Source organism: Capra hircus, chromosome 29, assembly GCF_001704415.2.
Source record: "Capra hircus breed San Clemente chromosome 29, ASM170441v1, whole genome shotgun sequence".
Taxonomy (NCBI): Eukaryota; Metazoa; Chordata; class Mammalia; order Artiodactyla; family Bovidae; genus Capra; species Capra hircus.
In genome coordinates, this window is record NC_030836.1 from 47,927,176 (window position 1) to 47,944,973 (window position 17,798).

Genomic DNA, 17,798 nt, shown 5'->3' on the forward strand with positions numbered 1-17,798 from the left:
CCTCGGCGGGAGGTGGTTATCAATCTATATCAGCCGGGGCACCCGCTCCGCGGCCATTGGTTAGAGACCGGCCAGGAGGCCTGAGCCAAGAGGCCAGACAATTCCTGGTGAACTTTGGGGGTTCGTATTACTCAGAGCAGTAGGCGATGCGTTTTGAGGGGCAGAGGTCAAGGAGTTCGAATCTCCTTTCATCTCCGAGCGTGCACCTTCTCCCTTGGGATCCCAGAGGCTTTGAGGGAACCGGGCCCCGCCCCCCAGCCTGTTGGGGTTTGCTTTTAGCTTCCGCGCGCACCTCGCCCACGGCCTTAAGGGCTGAGGGACGGTGGTCCCGTCCCCCGCTACCTGCCCGATAGCTTGGGGCGGTGGGAGGCGAGGCTGCCCCAGTTCCCAGCCTGTGAGTGTCCGGGTGGGACTTGGGGCCAGAGTTGGCTCCGGCTTGTTCGGCAGCTTTGGGGCGCAGGTGATCCGCATCGCGTATCCCGGCGGAGCTATCTGAGCACGTGGACCGCCGTACGCGCCCCCCCCCCAAAAGCGAGCACTTTGTGGGGGAAGTGAAGCCCCCGGAACCCCGCGGCCCGCACTCGGAAGCGTTTTCCAGAACGACTTAAGGGCTTAACAATGGAAAACTCGCAGAGCTGGAGCCAAGTCCTTTCAAGTCGCCGCCAGGTATGCGGCTGCAGGTGACCCCACCTGCACGCGCCCAACCGCCGCCCAATCCTCTCCGGGGAGGGCGGGGGCCGGAGTTCTACGGCAGGGGGAAGGTCTCCGCTGCGCCCTGCACCCCCTCCCCAGATCCCCCCGGCCCGGCGGCGCGCAGCCGCGGTGCGTCCGGGAGTCGGCGCCGCGGCGCGCTGGCTCCTGAATGAACGCGCTCCCTTCCCCCGCCGTGAATGAAGGTTCCCACAGCCAGGGACGGTGGCAAAGGCGCCCGCCGCGGAATTGGCCCTCTCGGGGCCGGCGTCCCTCTCGGCGAGGGAACAGGGGGCGAGGAAAGCGAAAGGTGATCTAAGTGACTTTTGCATTTTCTTCCCAGCCAACTTGAGCCACTGGCCCTTTGTTTCAAAGGGTCACCAAGAAATAGCACAGAGCACTGTAAATGAGCCCAGAACTTGTAGTTCCTGCCTCGTGGTAGGTTTTATCAAGGCCGTGCAAAATTAAACCGTAAGCAGCGAAGTTTTTAAAAGTTGCTTTTCTCTCTCAAAAAAATAAAATAAAACGCGCCCCCTGCTCTCCTATAAGCAGCCTTTATTAAAGGCCCGAAGCTGTTGCCGCCACCCCCACCCCCACCCCCACCCCGGTTCTCCAGGGAACGCGGATCTGGGCTCCCTGGGGTGGGGGCTGGGCGGCGGGCTCTCCCCACCGGGGGCCAAATTCCAGCGCCTCCCCCCTGCGGGTTCCTGGACGGCTCTTCACGCTCGGCAGCCGGGCTTGCACTTTTGCGCCCGTCCCTGAGCGGGGAAATCAACGAAGTTCCTAGTCTAGATCTGCCCGGCCCGCCTAGTAACAGCGCCGCGCCCCCATTGGCTCATGCTAATTCCAGTTTCCTCCGTCTTTCTCCGGGGTTAGGGGGAAGCTCCCTCCTGGACCTGGAGTCCGTCCCGCCGGAGTGGGCGATCCTCGTTACGACCAGCTGCCCCTCCCCGTGGCCACTCTGCCTCGGGCCCGGGTCCGGGCACACGCGGGGCTCGGGCCCCTTCGCCTCCCGCCCTCCGGGACAGAAGCAACCCGGTGGTAGCGCGCAACCCCATAAATCATCCCGGCGGCCGCCGGGTCGGGATTTTATGAATGAAAAGCAACCCAGCCGCCCTCGTGCACGGGCTGATGCTCCGAGGCTCCCGCGTGCCGGGGGCCAACGCGAGCCTGGGTGCCTAGGGAGGGGGACACGGCGGTGGGCGCTCCCTTGTCGGGCCATCCGCTCCTCCCGAGGCGTGAGCCCAGAGTAATTACCCTCCTGGACCCGGAATATTAGTAACCCTGATTCTCGGCGGGGGAGGGGCGCGGGAAGAATCAGCTCTGAAAAGTGAGGGGGTCTTGTCCTGTTGTGTGCGCCCTTGCGAAGGGGAGGGGGGCTTTTTAATCCGTTTTCTTTGAGCCTTTAACGTTAGGGTATCAGATGGTTTGATGACACTAGACTATATTCAGAGGGAAGTTAATGAACAGTGTTCTTAATTTGGGGCAGGTAGAGTAAAAGCTTTAAAAAAATGTTAAGACTGGGTAAGATGTCCTTTTATTTTAAAAATAAGCACCAAAGAGACTGAATCTTTTCAGTCTCTGAAACTATATTCTTTTATATTCTTACAAGTTTGCGATTAATATTGGGGACTCGCGTATAGCCACGAATATATATATATAGGTTTTGTTAAAATCATCAGATCAATACACCTATTTCTTTAACTTGTAATTGTTCTGATTGTTGCCAGACCCCCGCCAACCGCCTCAGGCTCTCGAATGCAGCCCCCGGGCAAATTCTAAAGGTGAAGAGAGGTCCACACCCCCAACAAAGCCAATTAGGAAGTTTCCGGTGGTCTTCTCCCAGGCGGGGAGGCGACCAATATTTCCAGCGATTTAGCTTAATTTTTAATTAAAAAAACGAGACAGGACAGAGACCACTGTTTTGCAGCCTTCCTTTCAAAGTGTTTTTCTAGCTGTTAAATTGCCGGCACAGGGCGGGGGCGGGGGGGAAGTGTTGGGGGCCCTCCGCAATAATGGACTAGCTAAGGTAGGAAGACAGCGCGCAGATCCCCCAGGCGAAGAGGACAGGGCGAAGGAAATGCTGGCCACCATCTTGGGCTGCTGCTGGAATTTTCGGGCATTTATTTTATTTTATTTTTTGAGCGAGCGCGTGTTAGGCTGAAAGCCCTTTAACTTTGGGGGTTACCCCTCCGGCATTTGCACAGACCCCCCTCGGTGCGGGAATGAAACCTCCACCGGGGTTGTCGGCTCTGCCCTGAGTCCCTGAATGATAAATGGTTCCTGAAATTTACACGTGTTAATGAAAATGAAAGAAGACGTAGACGCTAAGATCCCTTGGCTGCCTCCGCCCGTGGGTGCCCTCGTGGCGTTCTCGGAAATGCGCCCATTCTCCCGGCTCAGAGTGTCACCGAACCCCAGCGTCCCCCTCCACACGGTCTCCCCCAGCTGCGTGTGGCCTGCCCGCCCTCCTAGTTGTCCCCCTCTGCAGAGCCACCTTCACCCAACCCCCCAAATCCTGCGGGACCCGCTCGGGGAGGACAGACCCCCCCAACCCCCGCTCCTGCACCCCTCTTCCTCGGCGGGGAGAAAGGCAGCCTTAGGACGGTTTGCATTTCTATGAAAACCCGGCTTCGGGGGCAACACCGCGCGGTGCAGGCGCGGCGCCTCCGGGATGGCTTTTGGGCTCTGCCCCTCGCCGCTCCGCGACGCTCGGCGCCCGCGCCCCCTCCCCCTGCGCCCGGCCCCCCTCCTTCCCGCTCCCATTCTCTGCCCGGCTTTGATCTCTGCTTAACAACAGTAACGTCACACGGACTACAGGGGAGTTTTGTTGGAAGTTGCAAAGTCCTAGAGCCTCCAGAGGGCTGTCGGCGCAGTAGCAGCGAGCAGCAGCGTCCGCGCGCTCCGGCGAGGGGCAGACGAGCTCGAGGGAGCGCGGGGCAGCAGGAGCCCGAGCCGAGAGCCGACCCAGCCCCGGACCCACCGCCGCCCCCCCGGCCACCTAGCCGAGCCCCCAACCATGGCACACCAGCTCCTGTGCTGCGAGATGGAAACCATCCGCCGGGCGTACCCCGATGCCAACCTCCTCAACGACCGAGTGCTGCGGGCTATGCTCAAGGCGGAGGAGACCTGCGCGCCCTCGGTGTCCTACTTCAAGTGTGTGCAGAAGGAGATCCTGCCGTCCATGCGGAAGATCGTGGCCACCTGGATGCTGGAGGTGCGGGGCTCCGGGCGGCTCTCTTAGCACTTTCCTGCGACTTGTTGCGCAAACCCACTTTTCTTTGCCACTCATCACCCTCCCTTCTCTCCCACCCAAACTTTGAAGTTTGCCAGAGTGTTGCTAGGAATCGTAGTTCCAAAATATATAGATATTCAGGGTATTTTTTTGAACAAGGAGGGAGTGGGGGTGGGGTCATTAGATAATTCCTTTCGTGGGGGGGGGGGCGGCGGCGGCGGTCGAGGAGGGGTACCCTGGGGGAAAGCCACTGCCCGGGCACCCCAGTTGGCTTCAAGGTGAGGGCCCGCAGGCTGGGCGTCCTTTGTGGCCCCCGCCGGGACCTCCACCGCGCAGCCCCGCTGCGCCTCCTCTTGCGGCCGCGCGGCTGCTGAGCCGCCAGCTCCAGGGGGAGGGGGCATAGATTTGATTTTTAAATTAATATCCATGGACACGTATGCAAGGGCCGCTCGTGCCAGTATTATGCGCCATCTTTGTTCTTTTATTGCAAAGCAAAAGTGTTTATTAATAATTGGGGGCAGGGTGGGGGCGGGGAGCGGCCGGCCAGGCGCTTGGGGCCGCCGCGAGGGGCCGCGCCGCCACCGGGAACCAGCGGGAGGGGCGCGGGGACAGAGCTCGGGTAGTTGTGGGGGGACCCCTCTCGGGAAAGGGGGCCCCTTTGTTCAAGCAGTGGGTCCCGGGGCGTCCCGCAAGGCCAGCTTGGGCCAGAGAGCACGCCGGGCTGCAAGGTCGCGTGGCCCCCAAGACGCTAGGAATGGACCCTCATCTGCCGGGATCTCATCTTGGGGGACCTGTCTGGAGCGAGCTGGGGGCCAGGGGCACGTTTTCAGGCCTTCAGAGGGCTCCCCGGGGCACCGCAAGTATTTTAAAATAATTTTTGAAAGTGCGGCGTGGTGCCCTTGCGAGAAGGAAACGGCGCCCGCGCCCAGGGAGAAGGGGGGCCCCCGAGTTTGAATTCCTGGGGCTCTCCCCTGAGCCCGCAACGAGCTCCCGACTCCCGGCCTGGGTAAAGGACAGTCTGAGGGTCATTTTCAGGGCGTTTTTATGTACCCACTTAATTTTTTTATATTTTTAAATATTTTTTGAAAAGATGACGTCTGGGGAAATGCGGCGCGGCGGCCTGGGACGCCACCTTTGTGTCTCGCAGGCGCTGCGAGCGCGGCGCCCAGCCCCGCGGCCCTCCCCGCGGCCCTGCGCCCCATTTTTTGCCGACCCCAGGTCTGGCGGCTCCCGAAGCACCCACGCGGGCCGGGGTCCCCGGGACCCACAGCCCGCGCGCGACACACGCCGCCCAGCTGTGCCCGCTCCCGCCCCCACTGTGCCAGCCTAGCTGGGACTTTCCCTTTCAGTTTCGGGGTGGGTGAGTATTGGGGACTCCCGGGGAAGAGGGCCGCGGCGGCGGCGGCTTCTGCTGCCCCTTGCCCCGACCCTCCGAGCGCTCAGAGACCTCGCAGTCCAGCCGCCCTGGCGCGAGCCGGGTCGGGGGGCGCGAGGTCTCCGCAGAGGGGGCCGGGCGCTACCAGCGGCGGCGGCGGCGGCGGTCACGGCCCCCGGTGCCCCCCGGCAGGTCTGCGAGGAGCAGAAGTGCGAGGAGGAGGTCTTCCCGCTGGCCATGAACTACCTGGACCGCTTCCTGTCGCTGGAGCCCGTGAAAAAGAGCCGCCTGCAGCTGCTGGGGGCCACCTGTATGTTCGTGGCCTCGAAGATGAAGGAGACCATCCCCCTGACGGCCGAGAAGCTGTGCGTCTACACTGACAACTCCATCCGGCCCGACGAGCTGCTGGTAACCCTGGGACCCCCGTCACGGCCCCTGAACGCCCCAATAGCCGCGGGACCCCGGGGTGGGGGAGGCGCGGGGGTCCCCGGCGGGCCGCCGAGAGACCCTCGGCCCCCAAGGAAGGCGGCCGCACGGGCGGGGCCCCGAGCCGCCCCGCAGCCGCGCCGCCGCCCCCCTCGCTTTCTCTCTGACTCCCACCACCTCTGCGCCCCCAGCGTTGCGAAAAGTGGGGGGCGCGCGCCCTCCAGCGGCGGCGGCGGGGCGGCGCCCGCGCGGTTGACCCGGCTCCGCGTTCCAGGTGTGGGCGGGCCCCTGGTCTCCGCCGGCCCAGGGTGGGCTGAGTTTAGGGCAGGACCCTTGGCGAGCAGCACCGTCCCTGCACGGAATGTGGGGTCGCGCGCTCTCCCCCTCACTTCCCGGACCCTCCAGCGACCCCCATCCCCTCTCTCCGACCCCTGCTCCACTGGGGTCCGCGCTTGCGCCTCTCGACACGCGTTTCCCCCGGGTCCGCAGCACATGGAGCTGGTCCTGGTGAACAAACTCAAGTGGAACCTGGCGGCCATGACCCCGCACGACTTCATCGAGCACTTCCTCTCCAAAATGCCGGTGGCCGAGGAGAACAAGCAGATCATCCGCAAACACGCGCAGACCTTCGTTGCCCTCTGTGCCACAGGTAGGGTGCTGGCCCCCGCCGCTGGTGCCCGGGAGGAGCTGCTTGGCCCGTGCCTCGGTTTCCGCGTCGGGGGAGATGCGGGAACATCTCCCCCGGGCCCCTCCCGTTCTTGGAAGCGCTCCTCTGTCCCCTGTTCTGGGGAGCAGAGAGGGCTGGGCTGCTTTTAAGGGCTCCAGGGAGGGGGGCGTTGCCTCCTGGGCGGGGGCAGCAGAGGCTGGTCTGTTACCACCCAGTGCCTGGGGGCCGCGGGGGCGGGTGGCCAGCCTGCCTGTGTCCAGCTGCTGTAGCTCCTGCTCCCCACTGCAGGCAGGGGTCACTCTGTGCTGAAAGGGGTCTACCTTGGCCGTCCAGCCCCCACCGTCCTCCTCCCCACCCGTTCCTCCCATGTCCTCAAGGAGCCTGAGCTGCCGGGGCCCCCTCCTGGCCTCTCCCCGGCTGGGCCACCTGCCAGGGGGGCCTCCAGGGGTGGGGAGCGCCGGCCGACAGCGCCTGGACCACGTGCTCTGGGCCGCAGGCTGCGGCCCTCACGCGGGGGCGGCCAGCAGAGGCCCTTGGCTGCCTGAGGCCCCGCCAGGGAGAGCAGGGAGCGGTTTCAGAGCGCCTGGGCTCAGGCCGCTGCGGTTGGCAGCAGGAACACCCCCCCACAACTCCCCTGGCACCGCTCTGGACCATCCCTGGGGGACCCTCCCTGGCAGGGCCCTCTCCCCAGTCCCCAGGCGGCCAGTCAGTCAGAACCCAGGGAGACACAGGTGCCGCCTCCTGCTTCTCCCAGCCCTGCCTCCTGAGCCCTGTGACCCCTTCCTCCCACTGATCCCATGCTCTGGGCCCAGGATCCCTGGGGACCCTGACCGGGGACCCATGCCCCATCCTGCCCAGCTCTTCTGCGGGCTGTCTTTCCCCCTCACCAGGCCTCAGCAGTCAGACCTGTTGGGGGCTCCCTCTGGGCGACCTGAGGACCACACTACACCAAAGAGGAGTTGACATCTTTCACCTCTTCCCCAGAAGGGGTGGGGTCACCCACCCACCATCTGATGTCACCCTCCCCATGTCCAGGGGCTCTAGTGGCTGAGGTTTCCAGGTTAGGGGAGGTGGAGAGATTGTGCCGCCCCGTTTTTCTGCCTGCTCAAGGCATGAACCCCTCTAAGAAGGACCCCTCAGAAGTCGTCCTGCCAAGCGAGCCATGGGGTGGGGGCAGACGAGAGGCCAAGAGCATCTCAGTTTGGATGGATCTGAGGGGTGAGGGTGCCCCCTCCCCTGGCTCTCCTGCCCCGCAGCACCCGCCCTTGGGCAGGGATGGTGTGGGGGGGGGGCTCTCACACGTGTCTCCCCGGCCTCCAGGGGCCAGCCCGGCAAGTGGGTAGGGAGGCATTCTCTGGCTGGGATGCCTCCGAGAAGAGAAGCCTCCAGAGATTTGCAGGCAGCCTTTTATGGAGCTGAAAGTGGTTCAGAGAAACGACCAAGTTTCCCGCAGATAATGCAAGGAACGGTTCCTGCACGCACTCCCCCGAGGATGGCTGGGACAGCCCGGAACACCCCCGCCCCTACTCCAGGGACCCCTGGGAAGTGGGGTGTGTGGCCTGGGAGGGGGTGCAGACAGCGCAGAACCCGGGCACAGAGGCCGTGCCCGCGCTCTGGCGGTTGTCTGAGAACCGGCCCAGCCAGCGCCCCTGGCCTGGAGTTACAGATACCTGCACACACATGGGGTGAAAGGCGGGGGATGGCCTGGGGTGACTCAGCATTTCATCTGCAGCAGCACTGGGGGGGCCGGGGAGCAGCACCCCCGAAAGCGGGTCCTGAGCTGTTGAACTTGAGTGGCACAGCTGTGTGCTTGAGTCACAAGCCGAGGTGGGGGTGTTTTCTTAAGGTGAGAAGGGCATGTTACAGCCTCAAACAGGTTTTGTGAAGTGGAGGCATGAGTACGTGCCCCAGCCCTCCACATGGCAGGGGTCCCTTTGAAAGGTGCTAGGGAGGGGGGCGGGTGTCTGCTCTTCCTGGTCCATGCCTGGCACACCTAGGTTCCTGACTAGGTGCCCAGGGGTGGTGGGGCACGTCACCCGCACACCGGGTAGGGTTTTGCTCTGCTTCTAACGTGTGTGTCCATGTGTGCACACTACGTGCTCAAGTTGCTCAGCTGTGTCCGACTCTTCGCGACCCCATGGCCCATACCCCACCGGGCTCCTCTGTCCGTGGGCTTCTCCAGGCAAGAATACTGGAGTGGGTGGCCGTTTCCTTCTCCGGGGGAATCTTCCCAGCCCAGGGATCGAGCCTGGGTCTCTTGTATCACCTGTTCTGGCAGGCAGATTCTTTACCAGGAGTGCCGCCTGGCCCATGGGTGTACGCAATAGCGCGTTTCTTGTGAGGAGCGCCTCTTTGAGACTGGCACAGTACCAGGCTGAGAGCACAGGACCTAGGGGGTCAGCTCCAACGCCCACGCTAGCTGTGGCCCACTGGACTCTTGGCCGCTTGGTCGTGTCTGACTTCCGGCGACCCCATGGACTGGGCAGCAAATAGGAACAGCTGTTGGAGCTTCCAAGTTGAAATCTGTGCACCCCTCATCTAAGCAGATAAGGCCCCCAAAGCACCTGCACAGTATGCACGCTTACGCTTGTGCACACCGTCCACGCGTGTCATCCCTTCCCTGCTGGACGGGGCTCTCAAGGTGTGGCTAGTCAGAAGCCGTGCTCTGGCCACAGCGATGTCTGAGATCCTGATGGGCCCTGATGAAACGCCCCCAGGCTGGGTGGACCTGCTCCCGTTTAGAGGGAAGGGGGGAGACACCTCGCGGGGGTGTTTCTTTTTTAAGTGGTTAGAGTGCGCAGCCCCAACTTTGTCTCCCCTTCAGGGCTGGCTGTCTTCCTCCCCTCCCAGCCCTTCTGCGGGCTCCCGCTCCCTGGAAGGAGGCCCTGGCTGTTCGCTCTTACAATGATGTCTCAAGCCAGACTGTGGGGCGGGGGCGGGGGCGTGCTCCCCAGCCCCGCGGCGGTCCCACTGCCTTTGTGCACTGTCCCCTCCCACTCAGCTCAGTGGTGCAGGGTGAGGCAGTGGGGACTGACCTCCTATGGCCTGACTCCAGGCTGAGAGGCCACCCTTGCCCCCGTTCAGATGCTGAAATCAGCGGCCTCCCGCCAATCATTCCTTGAAAACGACAGAGGTAGCCTGCAGGCCCTGGGTCATTGCAGTGTCCCTCGTGGCTTTTCCACCTTCCATGACACTGTTCCCCCGAAGGGAAGCCAGGTGTCCGCACAGCAGGGAGTGGCTGACAGGTGACCTTGTCTGGGCACCACCCAGGGAGCTACCTCCCCCCCCCCACCCCACTGCCTGGGGTGGACACTTGCCCAGCAGCGTGGGGAGAGCTGCTGAGGACTGGCGGATGCAGTAATGAAGTCACGCTGCACCCCTCCCAAGTCCCTGGGGGGGGTAAGTGGAGTGAACATCTGGGCATGTCTTCCCACGTGGAGGATGGCCGCCCGGGTGCTTGGGGTTAGCGTTGTAGAGGGACACCACCTTCCTCGTGGGTGTTCCCCGCCTTCTTACGACTCTTCTGTGTGCTTGTGTGAATAAGCAATCCATTCATAGGCTTCCATGCCAAGAGGCCTCTGCCAGCGGTTTTCCTGGTCTCCTCCCCTGGTGTCTGTAAATGAGCGTCGCAGGCCGTGTTCGGGGAGCCTGAGCTGACTTGCTCTCTCTACCGCCCAGGATGATGACCAAGGCTGGGGCGTGGGGAGCCTCGCCTACTTCCTGACCATCCCTTTGAAATCTGCAGGACAGGCTCGGGGTGGAGGCCCGTGAGCACAGGGTCCCAGGGCGTCCTCACTCAACCCCCTTGCCTCTCTGTCTCCCCCTGCCACAGACGTGAAGTTCATTTCCAACCCACCCTCCATGGTGGCTGCCGGGAGCGTGGTGGCCGCGGCGCAAGGCCTGCACCTGGGAAGCGCCAACGGCTTCCTCTCCTATCACCGCCTGACACGGTTCCTCTCCAAGGTGATCAGATGTGACCCGGTGAGTGTCCCGCTCCCGCGTGGGAAGGGGGCCTGCCTGGCTCTGGGTACTAGAAATCATCAAGGGCCTGGGAAGCAGGGGCCACGTGGAGGATGGATAGACCAGCGGCTGTCTGCGTCTGGAGGCTCGGGGCCAGGCTGCAGCCCTGGCAGAGTGCCTGGGGGCACTCCACGCCCTTTCCCAGGGGGCGGGGCTCCTTTGGGGAGAAAAGACTCCGGGAACTTATCAGTAGGTAGGAGGGTGGTCCCCGAGGGCCCCTGGAGCCTAAACCCCTCCCAGGGTGGGGGAGCCATCCAGGAAGAGGGGCCACAAGGCAGGCAGGGTCAACGGTCCGTGCCCTAATGCAGTGTGGGGTGGGGACCGGTCGAGCTTTGTCCGGGCGACAATGTGGATGCCCGATAAAAGGAAGCTTCACAAGGGCCCCTGTGAGGTCTCACTCCACAGCGAGCCCGCTCCAGACAACTTGTTTTTATGGCCTCTTTTGAGAGGCTGCTTCTGTGAAAGCCAGAGTCCATTGTCTCTTTCTCCTTAAAGATGCCATTGTCTTATCCCCCATTCTTATCCTAAACAATTAAAGTGACAATTACAAGGGTCGGGGGCATTTACCAAATTAGACCAGCAAGGTTTGGTGGTGGGGGAGTCACACTGTCCCTGCCAGGGTCCCATGGGGGAGACAGTGACCGCCTTGACCCTGGTCCAGGTCTGGCTCGGGGTGTGGGGTGGATGCCCGCCTGTCCTCTGCCAGCGGCGCTTGGCCGCAGCCTGCGTGGCCCCCAGAGGAGGAGGCTTTCCTGTCTGGAGGCGTGGGCATCTTGGAGAGGGAGTCCCGGGATGGAGCGGGCATCTCAGCCTCACTGCCGGGGTGAGCCTCAGCTAAAAATGCCACTGATGGTGCTGTCCCCAGACAGTTATAGGAAATGGCTGCGTGACCCCTCATTTGAATAGAGATTGTTTTAATTAGACCTGAGACAGAAGCTTCCCGGCTGAAGGATGGGGCTGTGGGGGAATCGTTAGTCTGGTGACCAGGTGACAAACAGCACTGAGTTCAGACCAAGTTCTTGGTGGTGGAGGCGTGGCCCCTTCTGCCTTCCACGGGATGCGGCTGTGAGGCTGAGGGGGCTGTGGGGTTTGGGGCAGAGAGGGGGGCCCTTCCTGTACCCCTTTTCTCTAGCTCCACCGCACAGCCCCCCGAGTTACAGTGGCAAGTGAGCTTTCCCCGGGAGGGGAGAGGGGGGCCTTCCTGCTATGGTGGGGTGGGGGGGACTTTCCGGAGGCAGTACTAGGTGTTTGAATCGGAGCCTGAGGGGGGTGTTGGCAGTCCTGGGTCTCCCGCCACACCTTCTGGGCCTCAGTTTCCGCCTCTCTAAAGTGGGGCCATGTGCACATACCTGCCTTCTTCCTTTGCCGTGATGAATACTGAAAAGGTGTCTGGGAAAGCCTCCCCAGCCTGTCATCCCTGTACCGTGGGAGATCCCCTTACCTGTGGGAGATCCCCAGGGGTTCACTCAAGCCCTCCTGGTCCAGCTTCACTTCTCTGGGGTGACGTTCACCGTTTCCAGCCCCATCTAGGTGGACGCTGGGGGTGCCTTCCCATGCCAAGCCTTGCTCCTACTGTGGGAAAGGCATGGGTCTGGGTTCCAGGCTGCCCTGAAGCCTTTTCCTGGTTCTAGAAGAGAAGCCCTGTGTGGCCTCTCTAGCCCTGGAGCCTGGCCACCCGACTGCCAGCGGCGCCTTTGAGCTGCTGGGAGATTTGCCCCCGGGTGGGGCCAGCAGAGGCCCACGGCCTTCATGGTTCCTCCTCCCCCTTGAACGCGTCGGGTGGTCGCTGTGGGAGGAGGTCTGTGGCGGGAGCCATGCCCGCCAGAGCGTCTCCCGGGATGCAGGCTCGAGCAGGAGAGGACGGTGGTAAAGGACCCAGGTCCCCCAGGGCTGCCCGGCGTTCATCCTCGGTCAGGCACGGCCTAACGCTTTTGACAGCTGTTCATCACGGGAGGCTGGGTTCACCACAGGGCTGACACGACAGAGATTAAGTCCAAGAAGCGGGGGCTCAGAGGGCCTCCAGTCCGGGCTCAGATGCTGCTGCTGAATGTGCTGAGGGGGCCTCAGTGGGGCCAGTGGGAACCTGGGGGCTGGGCTCTGCTGGGGGCTCCGGGCAGGTAGGCAGGGTCAGCTGTGTCCACTGGAGCCCCTGGGTCCTGAGCGGACTTGCCACCGCCTGGGTGATCTGTGGGCTCCTCGGGCCAGGGCAGGGGAACAGCTGGTGGCCAGACAGGGTTGGCACTGTGGATCCTGGGGTCCGGGCAGCGGCCTAGAGTCTGAGGGAAGCAGCATTTGAGCTTAGTGGAGCCCCTTCTGAGAGCCCCGTGCCCACCCCCCTTGCCCAGGACTGCCTCCGCGCCTGCCAGGAGCAGATTGAAGCCCTCCTGGAGTCCAGCCTTCGCCAGGCCCAGCAGCAGAACTTGGACCCCAAAGCCGCGGAGGAGGAGGAGGAAGAGGAGGAGGTGGACCTGGCCTGCACGCCCACCGACGTGCGCGACGTGAACATTTGAGGGCGCCGCGGCGAGGGAGGGGCCGCCCCGGGGCTCCGGCCTGGCCCCCTCGGGGGGAGAGCGGCCCCCTCCTCACTGTCCTGGTGTTTTCCTTTGCTCTTTCTCCCTTCCGTCTCTGACTTAAGCAAAAGAAAAAAGTACCCGAAAAGCTGTCTTAAAAAAAAAAAAAAGGAGAGGAAAAAAAAATAGTATTTACATAACCCTGAGCTGAAGAGAGGCAAGAGGGTTGTGCTACAAAAATAGAGGATTTTAAGCCCCGTAATCAACTAGTTTTGATATTCATGTGTTTGTGTCTCTATGTTGTAAGAATAGACATTAACACAAGGAGCGAGTCTGTGGGAGAGGATTAGATTTGATTCTTTATGTGTTTAAAACAAACAAACAAAAAAAGCATAAAAATATTTCTTAAAAAAAATAATAGAAAAAAGTCCACATCCCATTCTTAAAGTAGAAGAGGATTTTAGATAGGGGAGCATACTCGTGTGCGTGTCTTAAGGACACGGCTTTAAAGCAGTCTTAGGCATCCTGTATCTTGCTTATGCAGGTAGTCACTTTCTAAGCCATTTGTCTATTTTATTTTGTAGGTAGGCGTGTAACCTTCACCTTGTCAGTGGCTGATGTAATGTAACCTCTCGGCTAGGGTAGCATTAGAGTTTGGCATCTTGGAAAGGCTAATCCTCTTTCTCCCTGTGGACTGACCACCAGGGGGGTTTGTCAGGCGCCGGCCTGCATCACGGTGACGGAAGGCCACCGCCAACTCCTAGCGTCCACTACCAGAAAGAGAAACCGCAATAGCGACCTAATATATTCTATTTTTATAATCTTCATATTTTTGTAGTTAACCTGTTTATGAGATGCTGGTTTTTTGTTTCTTTTTTTTTTTTTCTCACTCAACAGACCTGCAGCCTGCTTATATCCAGGTGAAATCTACAGCTGTTGTTTTGTTTTGTTGTTTTTTTTTTTTTTTCCTTCTCGATATTCTAAAACCATTCCATTTCAAAGCACTTTCAGTCTCTAGGTGACATCTCTGCTTCTGTGGTGTGTGGAGGGCGGGGAACAGTTTCCTAATGGAATGGTTTGGGGATATTCCAGTACTAGGGTGCAGACAGGACGCAAGGCAGGTGTTTGTCACTATGGTGTTAGCGGAAGTGGGCGGTGATACTTTGGAGGACTAGGTTCTGGTCGAGGAGAAGAAAGTGTGCATCCATTCTTCACGTTGCCAGGATGGTGTGTTCCTTTCCTTTTCTGTAGAGAAGCTGAAGTTTAGGAATCCTTCAGTGCCAACTGGTGTCTGAAAGTAGAGGCCTTAAAGGTTTACCTAGAGAACCAGCAGTTTCAGAGTTAACTTTAGATGTTTTGCAACGGAAGGTTTTTAAACACTAAAATATATAATTTATAGTTAAGGCTAAAAAAGAATATTTATTGCAGAGGGTGTTCGTAAGGCCAGTATGATTTATAAAGTAATGCAATCTCCCCTTGATTTACACACACACACACACACACACACACACACACTTTTCTGCCTTAGATGTTGCGAGTGTAGGACAGTTTATTAAAGTTAGATCCTTTTATAGGAGAGGGGGAAAAAAATCCCGAGAGAAAAACACAAAGACGTGAATTCAGCTGATCTGGCCTGTTTGGTGTTTCCCAGAGTGATCCAATTGGAGAGGCATCAGTTGTAGGATGCTTGGAAACAAGTTCAGTTCTAATACGATCTCCGACCCCTCCTTTCATAAAAGAAACTTAGCAACCGATAGGTAATTTGCACATCTTGGCTATGTACCTTTTTGTAATTATTCTGTAGGGAGTGTTTGGAGGGAGCGAGGAGGTGAGGGTGGAAGTGTGCAGAGGGGAGGCGGGTGGGGACCACGCGAGGGACAGGCTGCGGCTCCGTTTTCTTTATTCGCTGCTACCGATGACTTCCCAGAGCAGTTTGGAAACATTCACGTTGCTTCTCTTTATCTTTCACATTGTTTTGCTGCTATTGGAGGATCAGATTTTTTTGTTTGTTTTACAGTGACATATACTAGCCATGTTCTAGTTTGAATTTTCTCATAGAAAAAAAAAATGTATTACGGATGCCTTTTTTTTGTAGGTTTTTTTTTTTTAATGTGATCAACTTTGACTTAATGTGATTACTGCTCTATTCCAAAAAGGTTCCTGTTTCACAATACCTCAAGCTTCACTTAGCCATTTGCAGACCAGGCGGTCAGGCTCTGTCTGACCCACGGCCTCCTGCTTTGGCAGACAGACACGTGGACGAGAACCCAAAAAAAGGGGCCCGGTGGGGATCCCCGACCCCCGGCCACATTCACGAGGACCCCTGGGCGTGTCTCCTCTGCCCTGCGCCTGTTATGCTGGACTCTCCACCTGACCTGAGACTGACCATCCAGTAGGTTTTTTACAGCTGTATCGTTCTCTTCGTATAGCTATGAAAACTGAATTGTTGTTGTTGCTGTTGGTGTAACAAGTGTGTCTTCATGTGCCACCGTGGTGCTGTGCTGTAGGACTTGGTCATTTGGCATGATTGCAATTGCTCCCAGACCGTGTCTCGGTTTGGGGTGCGTTATATGTGTTATATTAGTGTTCTGTTTGTGGTTCTGGTCATTATAGCAAAAAAAAAAAAATGCTCATTTAAAGAGACTTCAGATCTCAACGATAAGCCAGCTAACGGGGCTGTATGCCCAAGAGCCGCCAAGCACGCTGCCGAACCAAAAGGACTTGCACCGTCCACCACAGCCCCAGACGGGGCAGCCGCGACCCCCAGGCCCCTGGCAGGTGCAGCCCCGCCTCGCCCGCCCTGCAGCCAGACCCTCGCTTGTGCTTACCTCAACCCTCCTGGCTGTGGCGCCTCTGTCTGAACCAAACGGGGTCCGAGCGGGACGGTCTGTCTGTGGCCGGCGGTGGGGGAACGTGTGTGCGCTGAGGCCAAAGGCAGGGGCGGGTCTGGGGACACAGGCAGTCTGTCCCAGGGCCGGTGAGCGGGCGGGCGCTTGGGGGGGTCTGTGTGTGTTTATGGTCGCACGCCGCGGTGTTTCCCAGCACAGACATGTAACCGGCACGTTTCCAGCAGGAAACAAGACAAACGTGAAAAGTCTAGAAATAAAATTGGTAAAACCCCAGCACGGCGCCTGCTTATCTGTCTCCTGGGGCGGGCTGACAGGTGGGCCGCTGCGGACACCGGGGCCGGGTCAGGCCGGACATCCAGCCCGGAGGTCTGCTGTGGGGTGGGCCAGGTGGTGCCCCCGGAGATGGGGGACGTGCTTCAGGCGGCCCTAGCCACTTCAGACAGCAGCTCGGGGCCCAGTCATGCAACCGTACTGTCTGCCCATGGACCAGCCCACGTCTGACCAGTTCGCCCTCCCCAGTTATTTGCAGATAGTCAAGTAAAGTTGGCATTCCTTAACTCCTCTGGCGCAAAATGCTGCTTGCTCTCGGTGAATCGTGGCCCCAAGGGGCCCTGAGCCCGGGGGAGTGACGTGAGTGTCCAGTCTGCAGTCCAGTGGCCTCCACCCAGACCTGGTGGCCTGGGAGACCTGCTGGACACCTGCAAGGCCTCCTCTGGGCTTCAGAGGCCTGTGAACGGCCCACATTCCCAACGCCAGGAGGAAGTAGTATATGAACCTTGGTCCCACCCCTGCGGGTCCTCTTAAAGCCTGGGGGTCCCCGAGGTGCCCTCTCCCAGCCCCCCACAAGCATTCACTGAGCTAGGAGCTCGGGAGCCAGGAGCAGGCCTGGGTCACGTGGCCAGTCCACCACTACGCACCAGATCAGCTCACTGCAGCCCTTATGAAGCGCCTGCTGTGTGCCAGGCTGCAGGGAGAGGGGTGGGGGGACCGAGTCCGTGGAACCTGTAGCTTCTGGGAGAGGGTGAGGTGGAGGGGCTTGAATTGCTGCCTCCTCACACAAGCACTGCAGCTGGATATGGGCAGGAAAGCAAGGTCCCTGCGCTCTGAAAGGGGGTCGTGCCCTATGTTTGTCAGCACTGGGGCCCAGAGATGACGGTCTGTCCCCACGGGCTGCAGGCCTAGAGGGGCCCAAGTGAGGCTCTGATGCCACCAGGGCCTCAGGGTATCTTGAGGGGCAGTTTCAGGGGGGAGCGGGGGCTTTCCTGTTGGCTCTGTGGGTAAAGAACCCGCCTGCAGTGCAGGAGACACAGGAGCCGCAGGTTCAGTCCCTGGGTCGGGAAGATCCCCTGAAGGAAATGGCGAACCACTCCAGTCTTGGAGAACCCCATGGACAGAGGAGCCTGGCGGGCTGCAGTCCATGGGGTCACAGAGAGTTGGACATGACTGAACACACCTTCCTAGAGGCAAAAGTGATTGCAGTAAGTTCCAGTGAGAATTGACAGAGGAAGCTGTGGGGACGGGGTGTGGGGGGAGGTGGACGCTGGGGCGGCCGGGGCTGCAGACTGTTTTATGGAGTCTAGGGTTTCAGGTGGAAGATCTGTTCGTGTGTTGACGGGTCAGACAGTGGAAGGAAGCGGGCGTGACGGGGAGGCGGCCCTTGTGTGCGGAGCAAGGGGGGTGGGGAGCCAAAGCGGGGGACCCGGTGTGGGCGAGATGCATGGCCCCCAGTGCACAGAGGGTCCGGGCTGGGGGTCCTCCGGGGCCTGTCTTCCCAGCGGCGAAGCCACCAGGAGGAGGGGGCTGGGCTCCCCTCAGTTGTGCTGCAGGCCCAGAGCTCTCCAACCACCACCGTGCCCTTGGGGTCCCCTTCTGGGATGGCAGTGAAGGCCCTGCCCCGTGCCTGTCATGAAAACAAACCCAGGCTTGTGAGGGGCTTCTGAGACAAAGCTGTCCAGTGTCAGTCCACCGCCCCCTTCTGGAACCCTGGTCTCAGTTGGGCCCATGGCCACTCACCTGGGGCCTCCCT

General features: G+C 60.1%; 1 protein-coding gene across 1 annotated transcript; it reads left to right on the forward strand.

Annotated features, from left to right (window-relative positions):
• CCND1 (cyclin D1) lies at positions 3,502-16,045 on the forward strand. The gene is made up of 5 exons (XM_018043271.1): positions 3,502-3,907; positions 5,493-5,708; positions 6,216-6,375; positions 10,226-10,374; positions 12,759-16,045. The coding sequence occupies exons 1-5, from the start codon at positions 3,710-3,712 to the stop codon at positions 12,921-12,923; spliced, it is 888 nt and encodes a 295-aa protein (XP_017898760.1). The 5' UTR covers positions 3,502-3,709; the 3' UTR covers positions 12,924-16,045.

Excerpts from the sequence above, each read along its gene's own strand:
- CCND1 (XM_018043271.1), top strand. The coding sequence starts at position 3,710 with ATGGCACACCAGCTCCTGTGCTGCGAGATGGAAACCATCCGCCGGGCG. Across the intron at positions 6,376-10,225 it reads CGTTGCCCTCTGTGCCACAG|ACGTGAAGTTCATTTCCAAC; the intron begins GTAGGGTGCTGG and ends CCCCTGCCACAG. Across the intron at positions 10,375-12,758 it reads AGGTGATCAGATGTGACCCG|GACTGCCTCCGCGCCTGCCA; the intron begins GTGAGTGTCCCG and ends CCCCTTGCCCAG.